Source organism: Rutilus rutilus, assembly GCF_951802725.1.
Source record: "Rutilus rutilus genome assembly, chromosome: 4".
In the NCBI taxonomy this organism is placed as follows: domain Eukaryota; kingdom Metazoa; phylum Chordata; class Actinopteri; order Cypriniformes; family Leuciscidae; genus Rutilus; species Rutilus rutilus.
In genome coordinates this window covers 5,732,569-5,744,846 of record NC_140212.1, presented here as the reverse complement: position 1 = coordinate 5,744,846, position 12,278 = coordinate 5,732,569, and the positions used below count along the sequence as shown (strand labels likewise).

The 12,278-nt window shown below is 37.6% G+C and overlaps 1 protein-coding gene across 1 annotated transcript in view; it reads left to right on the top strand.

Moving 5' to 3' along the window:
- ttll12 (tubulin tyrosine ligase-like family, member 12) overlaps positions 1–6,542 on the top strand; it is a 45,655-nt gene extending 39,113 nt beyond the window's left edge. Inside the window, exons 10-14 of the mRNA XM_084407479.1 lie at positions 2,805–2,956; positions 4,189–4,270; positions 4,352–4,420; positions 5,819–5,957; positions 6,324–6,542. Coding sequence (XP_084263605.1) covers positions 2,805–2,956; positions 4,189–4,270; positions 4,352–4,420; positions 5,819–5,957; positions 6,324–6,475 — 594 coding nt within the window. The 3' untranslated portion in view covers positions 6,476–6,542. The remainder of the gene's footprint in view (positions 1–2,804; positions 2,957–4,188; positions 4,271–4,351; positions 4,421–5,818; positions 5,958–6,323) is intronic.
- Positions 6,543–12,278: the final 5,736 nt, after the last annotated feature.

The window sequence follows — 12,278 nt, the reverse complement described above, 5'->3', positions numbered from 1 at the left end:
GAAATAACATTATTATTAAGTCTTTTTGAATATTTGATTGAATGCTGAATTTTGCGCTTGTTCAATTTAATAAAATTAAAACTTTAATTGTGATCATTAAAATAATTGAATATTAAATATTTTGTGGCCAAGTTTTTCTCATTTATTAATTATATATATATATATATATATATATATATATATATATATATATATATATATATATATATATATATATATATATATACATACACACACATATGTGTGTGTGTGCCCTCAGCACATGCGTTAAAAATTATCCGGCGCCGCCCCTGACTGCAAGAAACAGTTTACAAGAAACTTTTTAACTGCAAGACACTACAGCGTTGGCTGTTGTCTACTGGCTATTTAAATCTAGCGGGTTTGTCTCGTGCATGGTCTCCTGTCGCAAATACAATGACACTGGTAGTGACGATTCTGTCTGACTAATCAGTGATCTTCAGTGTTTTCACGTCACATTTTAGTACCGGTACGGTACGCTTGGAACCTCAACAGAGGTGGTACCATTTAAAGCGAGCCGAAGCGAGCCGTACCGTACCGTACCATGCAGTGGAAATGCGCCATAAGCGTGCCGTACCGAACCGAGCCGTACCGTACCATGCAGTGGAAAAGCGCCAAAGCGTGCCGTACCGAACCGAGCCGTACCGTACCATGCAGTGGAAAAGCGCCATTACATCATTTAAAACCACTTATTTTGTTTTAATCAAAAAGGCATCTCTCATAGCAAACCTTATAGTAAAGTGCTACCATGCTTTTCTATGTTTGTTCTTAGTTGTTGTGTATGATAATTGGAAATTAATACTTTTATTTAGCAAGGATACATTAAAGGCATAGTATGCAAGTTTCACCCCTAGAGGTTGTCGTAGATTTTACCCTAAACCTAACTAAGTCCCATCTCATCTGACCTAAGTCTACCTGGGCCTATAATATTTATACTCTAGCGCGTCTACACATCGACGGCGGCTGAGTCTAATCCAATACCCTAGCGCGTCTACACATCGACGGCGGCTGAGTCTAATCTTATACTCTAGCGTGTCTACACATCGACGGCGGCTGAGTCTAATCTTATACTCTAGCGCGTCTACACATCGGCGTCGGCTGAGTCTAATCTTATACTCTAGCGCATCTACACATCGACGGCGGCTGAGTCTAATCCAATACCCTAGCGCGTCTACACATCGACGGCGGCTGAGTCTAATTTTATACTCTAGCGCGTCTACACATCGACGGCGGCTGAGTCTAATCTTATACTCTAACGTGTCTACACATCGACGGCGGCTGAGTCTAATCTTATACTCTAACGTGTCTACACATCGACGGCGGCTGAGTCTAATCTTATACTTTAGCGTGTCTACACATCGACGGCGGCTGAGTCTAATCCAATACCCTAGCGCGTCTACACATCGGCGTCGGCTGGGTGCTAATACCTGTTCCCGTAACTAGCTTACTTCCTGCGCAGGAATAATCGACAAACAGACCTCAGCAAATGTCCTTTAAATGCTTTAATCACGGCCGGAGGATCTCTCGAGCAGTTCTCAGAGAATTTTCCCCAAGAAGAAGCAAGGCCGGAGGATCTCAGACAAATTCCATTGAGAATCCCACCAGCTAAAAGAATACAACAGTTTTTATAGAATAAGGAGGTATGGTAAAAATGGCATGCTGCATTACATAATTTCCCCACAATTTGATTGGTTCAAATTTAGTCATCTGTCTAGTTTCAATTCCCATACAGTATTTGCTATTTATGCACTCACACAACCAAAGTAAAATGGGCATGGCAACACAACATACAACATTCAAAAACAGGACCGAACGTTTTAGTACATTGTGTTTCAAAGTGTTATCATGTTAGACCTAAAAAGAGAAATAAGGTTAGATGTTAGAAACATGTTTAGTTTAATATACAGTTTATTAAAAATCCACCACAAGGTCACTTGTTCAAAACAATTACAAAGATGTATCTTTGGCGACAGATCCCGTAGCAAATGATACTTATTAATTGTAGTCCATCACAAATGTGCAAAACTAGCTTGCTAGAGGCTACCAGAGGTCGTCGGCTTGGACAACTTCTACTTCCTCATTTTTTCAGGAAGCGCACTGTGTTTCTACTGAGAGCTGCGAAATTGCAAATTTCTCTGGATTTAAATATTGTTGGAAACATTTAAGATAATGTAAGTACACAAGTCAACAGAAAGATCAAGTCAACAGAAGTCTGCGCTGCACAAATGCGTTTACCATGTGTTGCAGGTTTTCATATGTGGTTTTGGTAACTTACAGCAATGGAGATATGAGCTGTGTGTTATCTGAAGATTTTAGATCCAGTCACTGTTCTCTACCAGAGCTGCTGCCGTCAGTTTTGTGTTCGACACGCACTCTTAAATGCTCCGCTCTCCACCCAGATATAAAAGCTGCTGTCAGGTATAGACGATTTGACAGATGAACTCGCGGCTCGATTGGACTCTTGACGTATCTAAAGTAAATAGTACAATGGTAAATGGACTGCATTTATATAGCGCTTTCAACAGACCCATGGCCACCAAAGCACTTTACATATTGCCTCACATTCACCCATTCATTCACTCATTCATACACCGACGACATTTCGAGACTCGAGACTCAAAACTCCAAACTCAAAGAGACTCAAAACAAACTCCAAAACTGGCGTTGTGAACAGAGCCTAGTGTGATTTGATGTACATGTCTGTGAAAATTACAAAAGCAATGACATCTGATGACATTATGTTCCTTCACACCCATGAGGGCTTAACCTGTGTGTGTCTCTCTCAGGTGGTGAGTAAGTATTTGGAGGACCCTGTGCTGTTTCACAGAGATGAGGTGGGCATGGTGAAGTTTGACATCCGCTACATGGTGCTGCTGCGCTCTGTGGAACCTCTGCGTCTTTATGCATATGACGTGTTCTGGCTGCGGTTTGCCAACAAGTAAACCTCCACACACTTTCCACATCCTTTTGACATATCTGGGTAACACTTTATTTTACAGTGTCCTTGTTACATATCCTACATGTACTTAAATTACTTACCAGTAAATTATGCATAATTACATGCAACTAACCCTCAACTAAATCCTAATCCTACCCTAACCCTATAGTAAGTACTAGGGATGTCCCGATACCACTTTTTCACTTCCGATACCTATGCCGCAGCTTTGGCTATTTGCCGATACCGATATCAATCCGATAGCCTGCCTGTTAATTTTGCTGCGTTCACACCAAACGCGAATAGGGCGTCAAATTTGCGTCTTTCGCGTCTAGTTCGATGCTTGAACAGTTTGAATCCATTTGCGCGTCCAAAGCGAATAGGACGCGCCGCGCGCGTATAATGATAAAGTGAGCGTTTGAAGCAATAGACGCGCGTTCAGAGCTAAGGCGGGGCTACAGATTAGGTGTCCCTAAAGAACCCGCATATGCGCGTATCTAACAGTAACGTTAGTTCCGTATTACATTAATTAATGTGCACGCGAGATTTATTTATTTTTATACCGTGTATTCTCTGTGTAAATCCATGCACCGAACGTACGTTCAGTAAGAATACATACCGTTCCACCCCTAATGGGTATCGGATCATTGGTATCGGATAATTTTTTTTCTCCCCTCCGATATCCGATCTAGCGTTTTGGGCCAGTATCGGCACGATACCGATGCCGTGGATCGGATCGGGACATCCCTAGTAAGTACATGTAGTTGCTTAATATTACTCAGTATTTAGATATATAATTACACTGTAACAATGACACCTTAAAATAAAGTGTAACCCATATCTGAAAACCCTTTGTCCAGAACAAATCATTCAGTATAAATGGCATGTGGCTAAGTATTTTATTGCAGTCGAAATAGCTCCATAAACAGTGGGAAACCAGGTCACCTAAAGGTCAGGGAGATAACAGATCTGAATGTCCTGATGCTCACAATGTGTTGCTGATAACCAACAGGAATTTAGCTTGATGAATGAGAAAAAGTGAAAGAATGAAAGTATAAAGGTATTGAAAAATAAGAATGTGATATTTGATGATATATGATTGTTTGTGTTTTATTTGTACTTTTAGTTCGTCATGATATCAGTAAACCTGTCTATGCATTTACATTAATCATACAACACCATGTCTGCATATTTTCATACATCGCCTGCATTACAGTGCTTGTCTTTCTGTCCAGACCTTTCTCGCTGGATCACTTTGACGACTATCAAAAACACTACACAGTGATGAACTACGCCAAAGATGTGCAGCTCAAACAAGTACAAAAACTCTGCTTAGGCTATATGCTTAGGTCTGTAAGGTTGATCTCAGATGACTTAGATGTTTTTGTTTCCCATCAGATTCACTATGATGAATTTATCCCTATGTTTGAGAGCCAGTATCCACAGTATCCATGGAAACAGGTTGAGGTATGGCTTTATGCACTTCAAATTTTCCATACAGTGGTCCTGTTGTGAAATAGTCTCAGGTTTGGTTACTCATACACAGATCTCTTACACTCCTTTCTATTTGTAACCTACACAGTGTTCCCACTTCAGGTTTCACATCCTAATTCTTCTGTTTATGAACGTTTTAAAGTACCCCTGCAGTCAATAATTGTATCCAATAAAACTAATCTTTGATAATCACAATTGCATATTTAAACGTTTTTTCCTGTTAAAAAAAAAAGCCTTAAAATAGCTTAAATGTAACTCTACACCCTTGCTTCATTTAGTATATGCGGATCTATGAAATTAGTCCCCGCCTCCAGTCGTGTTTCCACTGTCACTTCCTGGGCTTGTTTGGGCCTTCTCAAGGGGGGGTTTTGACCCGCTGTATAACTTAGTCCAAAGCGGGCCAATTGTGGCTTGAGGAGTGGTCATGAACAAAGACAGTGTTTATCTGAGTCAGGAGATGTTCAACACAGCTGCTCATTTCCGATGTTTTCATATCAGGCTACCAGCTAACCTCAACATTTAAGATTTAAGCATTTAGGGAGGAAGAGAAACCCACAACTCTCTCTCAAGGTTAAGTTACTCCAGACAGTTGCTGTTATCTGCCCTTTTACCGAAACAGCAGATTCCTGTGAACATTCACATGGTTCTTTCTTCAATAGAATGATTAACGTCTTCGAAAGGGAAGAAACTAGAGAGTCTCTCTGACCTTAACCTGTGACCTTAAGCACTTAAATCATCAGTGAACGTGACAATATGTGCATACTTGAGTGCGTGTAAATTATATAGTACTTCTAGAAGAGACGAAAGAATTAAAAACAACTGATTAAATCACATTTTCTTATAAATGTATTATACTCGCTCAATAAGGGATCAGTACTAATGCAAGGAGATCCAGTCAGGTGATAAAATCAGTTTATATTTCTTAGCAGCAGATGATCAAATAATAAATTAGAAATAATAATATTTCATCCATAATCATGAGTAAGTGTTCAATAAAGAAACATAACTTCTAATACTTCTAAATAAAATATAATTCTTGCCTATAGTAAAGCAAAGTTGTCAAGAGATCTCTCTTTCTGAAAGTCAGGTTGCAAAGGAGCCGAGGTCTCTGAGGTCTTCCTTTATATACAGTTAATTTAGACGAGCAATGCCAAGTTCCTCTTTCAATTGCCATTCGCAACAGGATAACCTCACCAGACACAAATGCAATATCAGATATCTGCCCTTTGTGGTTTAGAGGTCGCCAGGGTGAAAGTACAGTTTGTCATATCCTTTTATGACATGGTATACCACTGGTAACAAATTAACCAATCAAAGTCAAAGTTGTTGTGCAAAGTTATTTGTTGTTCTTTTGAATGTTGTTTGTTGCAGGCAGATATCTTTAAATCGTTCTCGGAGCTCTTCCAGGCAGCTTCCTGCCGTCCTGCTCCATACGGGATCTGTGCGTACCCCTCCTCCAGAGCCATATACGCCATCGACCTCATGCTGAAATGGGACCAGACGGTGGGAGGTAAATCCTATAGACGCTCAACACACTCCCCTATATGCATGCTACATAAGTTCAGATTAGAACACCTTTTACTTAGATTTTTGTTTTGGAGAGGAGTACAATAAAAAAGCCATGAAGGTGTTATTTAGTCTCGGTGCACGTGTAATCAGCAGAAAATAATTTGCCTCTGAGATTTGAATTGCCTTGTTTTGTAGTGGTAACATAATGGACATAAACGAAACATGGTGACCCTGAGTCAAAATAAATTCAGAGCGAGGACATGAGGACATGTGTCATGGGAAAAGAAGTGGAACTTCCTTGTATTTGAAAACGCAAAGGACTCACATCGGTTAAATTGCAGAACTCGTGTGATTTTTCTTTTTTCAGGAGAACGTGTGATGCAGCCTCAGATACTGGAGGTGAATTTCAGCCCAGACTGTGAGCGGGCCTGTCGTTATCATCCCAGCTTTTACGACCACATGTTCCAAACACTGTTCCTGGATCAGACAGACCAGTGTCCTGTCACTCGGATTTTATGACCAACCTGAATTCCAGCGCTAAAATAACATCTCTACGTGTACCATAAATAAAGACGACTAAAGCCTCTTTAACACAGCGTTTATGTCATCAGATTGCTGTGGTCTATGTAGCAGTTACACAGATGGATCACTTGTGTGAGGATGTGTGGATTGTTCACTCCTGAATCTGATAACTTTGATTTTAGTGTCTTAATGGAAAACTCAGTATAATGAACATAAACATAAGGAAATGAAGCTAAGTTCAAATAGTAATATAAATATGTTTATGGAGAATGGTATGTTTCATTAATATTTGTTAGAGCTTTTCTTTATTTCAGTCAGGAATGATTCAGCTGAGGGAAGATGTTTAAGCATCAACATATATAGCTTACACCTTAAAATAAATTCAACAAGCTTTTATACATTTTCAAGGAGTGGTGTAGTGATCATCCAATAAGAATATACATTACATTATATATAAGTCCTTTTATGGAAAAATCTCCATTCCATCCTGCTTTCCAAGATGAAATACATGCATACAGAGTGTATATGATGATATAAAAAACAGATATGGAAAAGAGCAATATGTAATAAATAAAACGTATGTAGGCCCACCAGACAAAGATACGAGATTACCTATCTGGCCTTTGTGGTTTTGAGGCCCCTGGGGTGAAAGTACATTGAAAGTTTGTCATATCATTCTGGACCATATGTGATAAAAATTGTTAGTCTCAATCCATACGCACACGCTGCTTTTGTCCCCTTTCCTCATACTAGATGTTTCCTCTGCAGACATGGTATTTAAAATTACATCTCAGCACTTTAATAAGTCTATCTATTCGAAACTTTAGACTTCTGCTCACCTCTACAGAAAGAACAAAAGGTCAACCTAAATCAACTACATAGAGACATCAAGAATAACAGGTGAAAAGAGCATTAAACATACATTTCAGATGCTAATAATAGTAAACACAACAAACTATATGATTCCTTAAGATATGATTGGTTAGATTTGATTAAATGATCAAACAAAAGATTCTACTTCATCAGTAATAATCAGTTTTTAATGAGAGTGGGGCACAAAGTAACGCTTTTTGACTTTCTCAGTTTGTGTAAATCTCCTTATGGTTCAGAGTATTTGATTTTTTTTTTTTTCTCATTAATTTCTCACATGTCTAGTACAATTATGTAGTTTTGTTTTATTAATACAGTATATACTTTTTTCTTGATATACCCCGAAAGAATGGAAGTGAAATGCATAGGTGGGGTACATTGTAACGTGAGGGGATCTAATAAAAAAAATATACAAGACAAACTAAAATATTTTCTAAATACAATTAAAAAACTTGTTCATATAAAATAATGGCAATTTTTAATAATTAAATATAAACTCATTTTTGAGTTTTGACTACGAACACTGGAAAACACAGCTATACAGCATAGTTCAAAACAAATAAATAATTAGTCATTTCTGAACATTGACTCTCAGTCTTTATTCACCTTTTTCTCATGTTTTCTCAATAAAATTAATAAAAGTATAGAATATAATAGCATATTTCTAATAGGGGCACAGTGTAACGCAGTGTGACAACATGTCCCGCCTGCACAACTGGGATTTAAACCCTGCTAGTGTCTTCTGCTAGTTAGCGAAGCATTAACTATCTCAACTGTTAAATAACATATTGGAGATTAAAATAATTTTAAATAAATACAAAAAATAAAGATGAAAAATTAACTTAAGAAATGTAGCCTAATTTTGTTATGGTTTAATAAATGTCTATGGATATCTTACCAAATAAAAAAATATTCTGGCGCAATTTTTTCTCTAGGCTATAGTGTTGATATGGCAACTAGTAAATACACCAAGTTTCGTCATGCAGCATGCTAGCATGTGTGGAAGTATTTAAAACAAGTGTGTTACAACTAGCCCCGTGTTACGTTGTGCCCCGCAGCCTAACAATAAGCAAGTCAAATTACCAAATTAAATGGTTGTATCGATTCGAGAATACGAATAATCATGCGCAGATCTATCTATCATGTAAAATACCCGTCAATGTGCAGATCCTGCGGCTCATTCGCATATGAAAGAGTAATTAGCGGCAAAAGGCGCCAGCACTAGTGAGAACTACTTCTCACTTCAGGTGGTTGAGACGATCATCACCATCAGCTGAGGAGTGTTGCGCCCAACCCCCATCGAGGCTATTTATCACCGCCATTTGTGCCATTTGTGTCTTGAAGAAATGCATGTGTTTCTATAAAACTGGTGCAACAGAAAAGAAAAATAAATATAATATAATCAAACATATTTTATCATATAGTATTAGGGAATTTCATTTGTCATGTAAAAAGTCTATGCTGATGTAGCTATCAAGCACAGGACCAAAATGCTGTACATTAATCTAATGATGAGGCTGAAAAAGCACTGGAAAAGGTTATATAAGATGATTTGGAAAGAGATTTTCCACCAATAGAAAGTAGGTGGAGTTATTTTTAATTGTGGCAAAACTAAGAGAAGAGGCGAAAAGAAAAGATAGCTAAAGGTCTCCATTGGATCCCTAGCGATAAGAAAAAGGTATGGCAAGATGAACAGCTGGCATCTCACTTTATTGCTTGCTCAATAAAACAAATTCTTCTGAGCCCTCGAACTTTCTTGAGACCCGAAAACTGAAAAGACCGAGAAACTTTGAATCTGCTACAACAATACTCAATCATATCTTCTTGTGTTGATTTATCATCTGTTTCCTTTGATGGTTTTGCTTCTCAAATAGTATCAATGGTGGATCTATATTTTTGACTGTACCTTTTGTTCTGAAGATGTAAGCAAATTTCCAATAACTGCTGGAACAAGTTGTTTTTCTGTAAGTGTATAGTATATTTTAATGCCACGACTACAATGCCCGAAAAATTTAGATATACTAATCTGCATAAGTACTGTCTCTTGAGGCATAATACCAGAATTTTCCATCATGTGTGTTGTCTAGCAAGATGTTTGTCTGTTCTTATGCCCCAAAGATGTCAAAACTATCTAGTTTTACAGCTGTGGGCCCCAAGAGGCGTTACTTAAAGGAACTTGCCCTTGCTTATCTGATCAAACTCATGTTTAAGAAGTGTGTTTCCATGTTTCTTGTTTAGCTAGTCTCTCAAATCTCTCTCCTTCTCACACTCTTGCTGCACTGCAAGAGAGCTCTCGTCCGCTTTATTAGCCTTAGGCGAGAATATTTTACTCCGATATTAAAAGTGATTTTTAACTTATGTTTATTTTCCTTATTAAACTCTGAATTCTGAATATTCCAAAATATTTTATTCATTTTTTGTTTTTCCATCTGCTATTAAGAAATAAAATTGATTTCTATCTGCATTCCTTCATCTGACTGGATCTCCGTGCATACACCACAGAACATCTCAGAATTGAGAATAATATTCTGAGAAGTGTGTTCAATGTCCTCAATATAACTTCCCATCTTGAACCGCTTTTCTCCAAAAAGCCAGTTCCTAAATTACATCATCCTGCAGGAACTTCTGGTGGGGCGACTACGGAGCCTTTAGAGGGACGTGGTGGTGGAAAACTTTTGTGATGGGAGAATTTTTTATTATTATTTTTTTCAAATCTTTTGCGTTCCCCCGAGAAACGTAAAGAAATGTGGTCAGTGCTTAACTCAAGGTGGAGTTTTATATATTCACAGATTCGAACTTCTCGGATCAATAACTCGGCTAAACGTTGTTAAAACACAAACTTGTTTACAATCGAGCTACAACCAAATTTCCATCAAAACGGGCTTTATAATATAGGCTAAATGGATCTCTATGAGCAGGCGGCTGAGAGACAAGTCCGAAGGGACCAAAAGCATGACTACAAAAATAGTCATTAACTTCAATGGTACAAACTGTGGTGCCACCCAATTCAGTTTACACATCAATACTGTCCAACTGGTCATAGGCTATTCCACTGCTTTTGCACATTTTATATTATGAAAAATATTCAATAACTTCACTGTAACACCAAATTTAGTTCACACATCACTGCTCTAATGTTGGTTATACAACACTTTAGTTTGGGAAGTAATTGCACATAAAAAATAAGAATAGACCTATTCTTTACTAAATTTATATTGGTACTGTATAGCTACAACCATAGCTTTTGCATTATATTTGCTTACTGAATTTGATGACATTACACTGTATAACAGTATGAAGTTATTGCATATTTTTTCTAAAAAGGGTGAAGTTGTTGATTTTGTTTCATAATAAATAATCATAAAAATTATGCATTTTTATCAAAATAAGTATTGTATAACCAGCAGGAGAGCAGTGATGTGTGAACTGAATTTGGTGAAAGTATATTAGTCCAGTCATTTTAAGTCAAAATGGGGGTCAACCTTGAACAAATTGCAACAGAAGCAAACTCAACTGATTTTGTAAATATCAAATATAGCCTATTCATACGCCTATTCATTCTTTTTCTTACGTGAATAGGGTAAAATTTTTAACCTTTAGATATCACCATGAAAATTACTGAGTTGATTACTTACATCAAGACAAACAAAAAATGTATTACAAGTTTTTTGAAATTGTTTGTTAACATGGACAAACGGTGCACAATCTAATTACGTATGTGCTAATTTGCATAAATACCACAACAGGTCTAAACATTGGGTATAGCCAGGAGAAAATGTCTTGTTGAATCTTGTTGACACATAACAGTAAAAGACTTGATGATCTGGCTTTTTCCATTCAAATAAATACTGTGAACGATATGTCATAATTATCATCTTTAAATGGTATGGGTAATTAGCAGACAGCTGCAAGTTTAATATATACAAATTTGGTTGGTCTAGTCCAAACAAGTCTCTGAGTAACTGAGAAAAATGCAAAAAGTGTTGCAACTTGTCCCCGGTCTCCCCTATATGCAAATTAGCACATACGTAATTAGATTATGCACTGTTTGTCCATGTTAACAAACCATTTCAAAAAACTTGTAATACATTTTTTGTTCGTCTTTTCAGTCATTTTCATGGTGATATCTAAAGGTTACAATTTTTACCCTATTCACGTAAGAAAAAGAATGAACAGGTGTGAATTTGGGTCTTTTTCGAAACTTTGCCCTAATGGGTTTCTATTGGGCTTTTTTTCTTTTCTTACTCAGGACATATTGAGGATACAAAATCAGTTGAGTTTGCTTCTGTTGCAATTTGTTCAAGGTTGACCCCCATTTTGGCTTAAAATGATTGGACTAATGTGGAACTTCTTGACTTGAGAGATTTTTGGGGGATAAAATAAGATTTTACAGCAAAAGCAGCAGCACAAACAACAGTAAGTATAATACAGTAAACTAGGCCAGAGGGACTGCATCACGAGGGCTCCCCAGGAAACCCGAATTTAGCTCAATTGGTGCTCAAGGGTGAAGAGAAAGCAGTATTATATGCTAAACAGTGTGAGCAGACTTGTGAAGGACGTTGTTTGCATATTTATCACATACATCTTAAACTAAAAACCACATGCATGTCATGCAGAATGTTGCAATAAGAGCAAAATGCATCAAAACCACACTTTAGATATGTGTTTCACATAGTGTCACATGTGTGGGAAGATTTATTGTTATGAGGCTGGTAGCCTAATTGTCCAGAAAACTTCTAAAATGCTCAGACGTTTTCTATTCGCTGATAGAGGACATTGGGATCCTATGCATTTTACTGTTGCTCTTTTGCAAGGCGTGTGTTTGGATGTTGTCGTTACAGGTGGTGGTTATCAGTAGATGTTTCTGGGCTGTGATTACGTCAGTCCTAAACGTGCTTGTCGCACATCTGCAGCAGGATGTTGTGGTTTT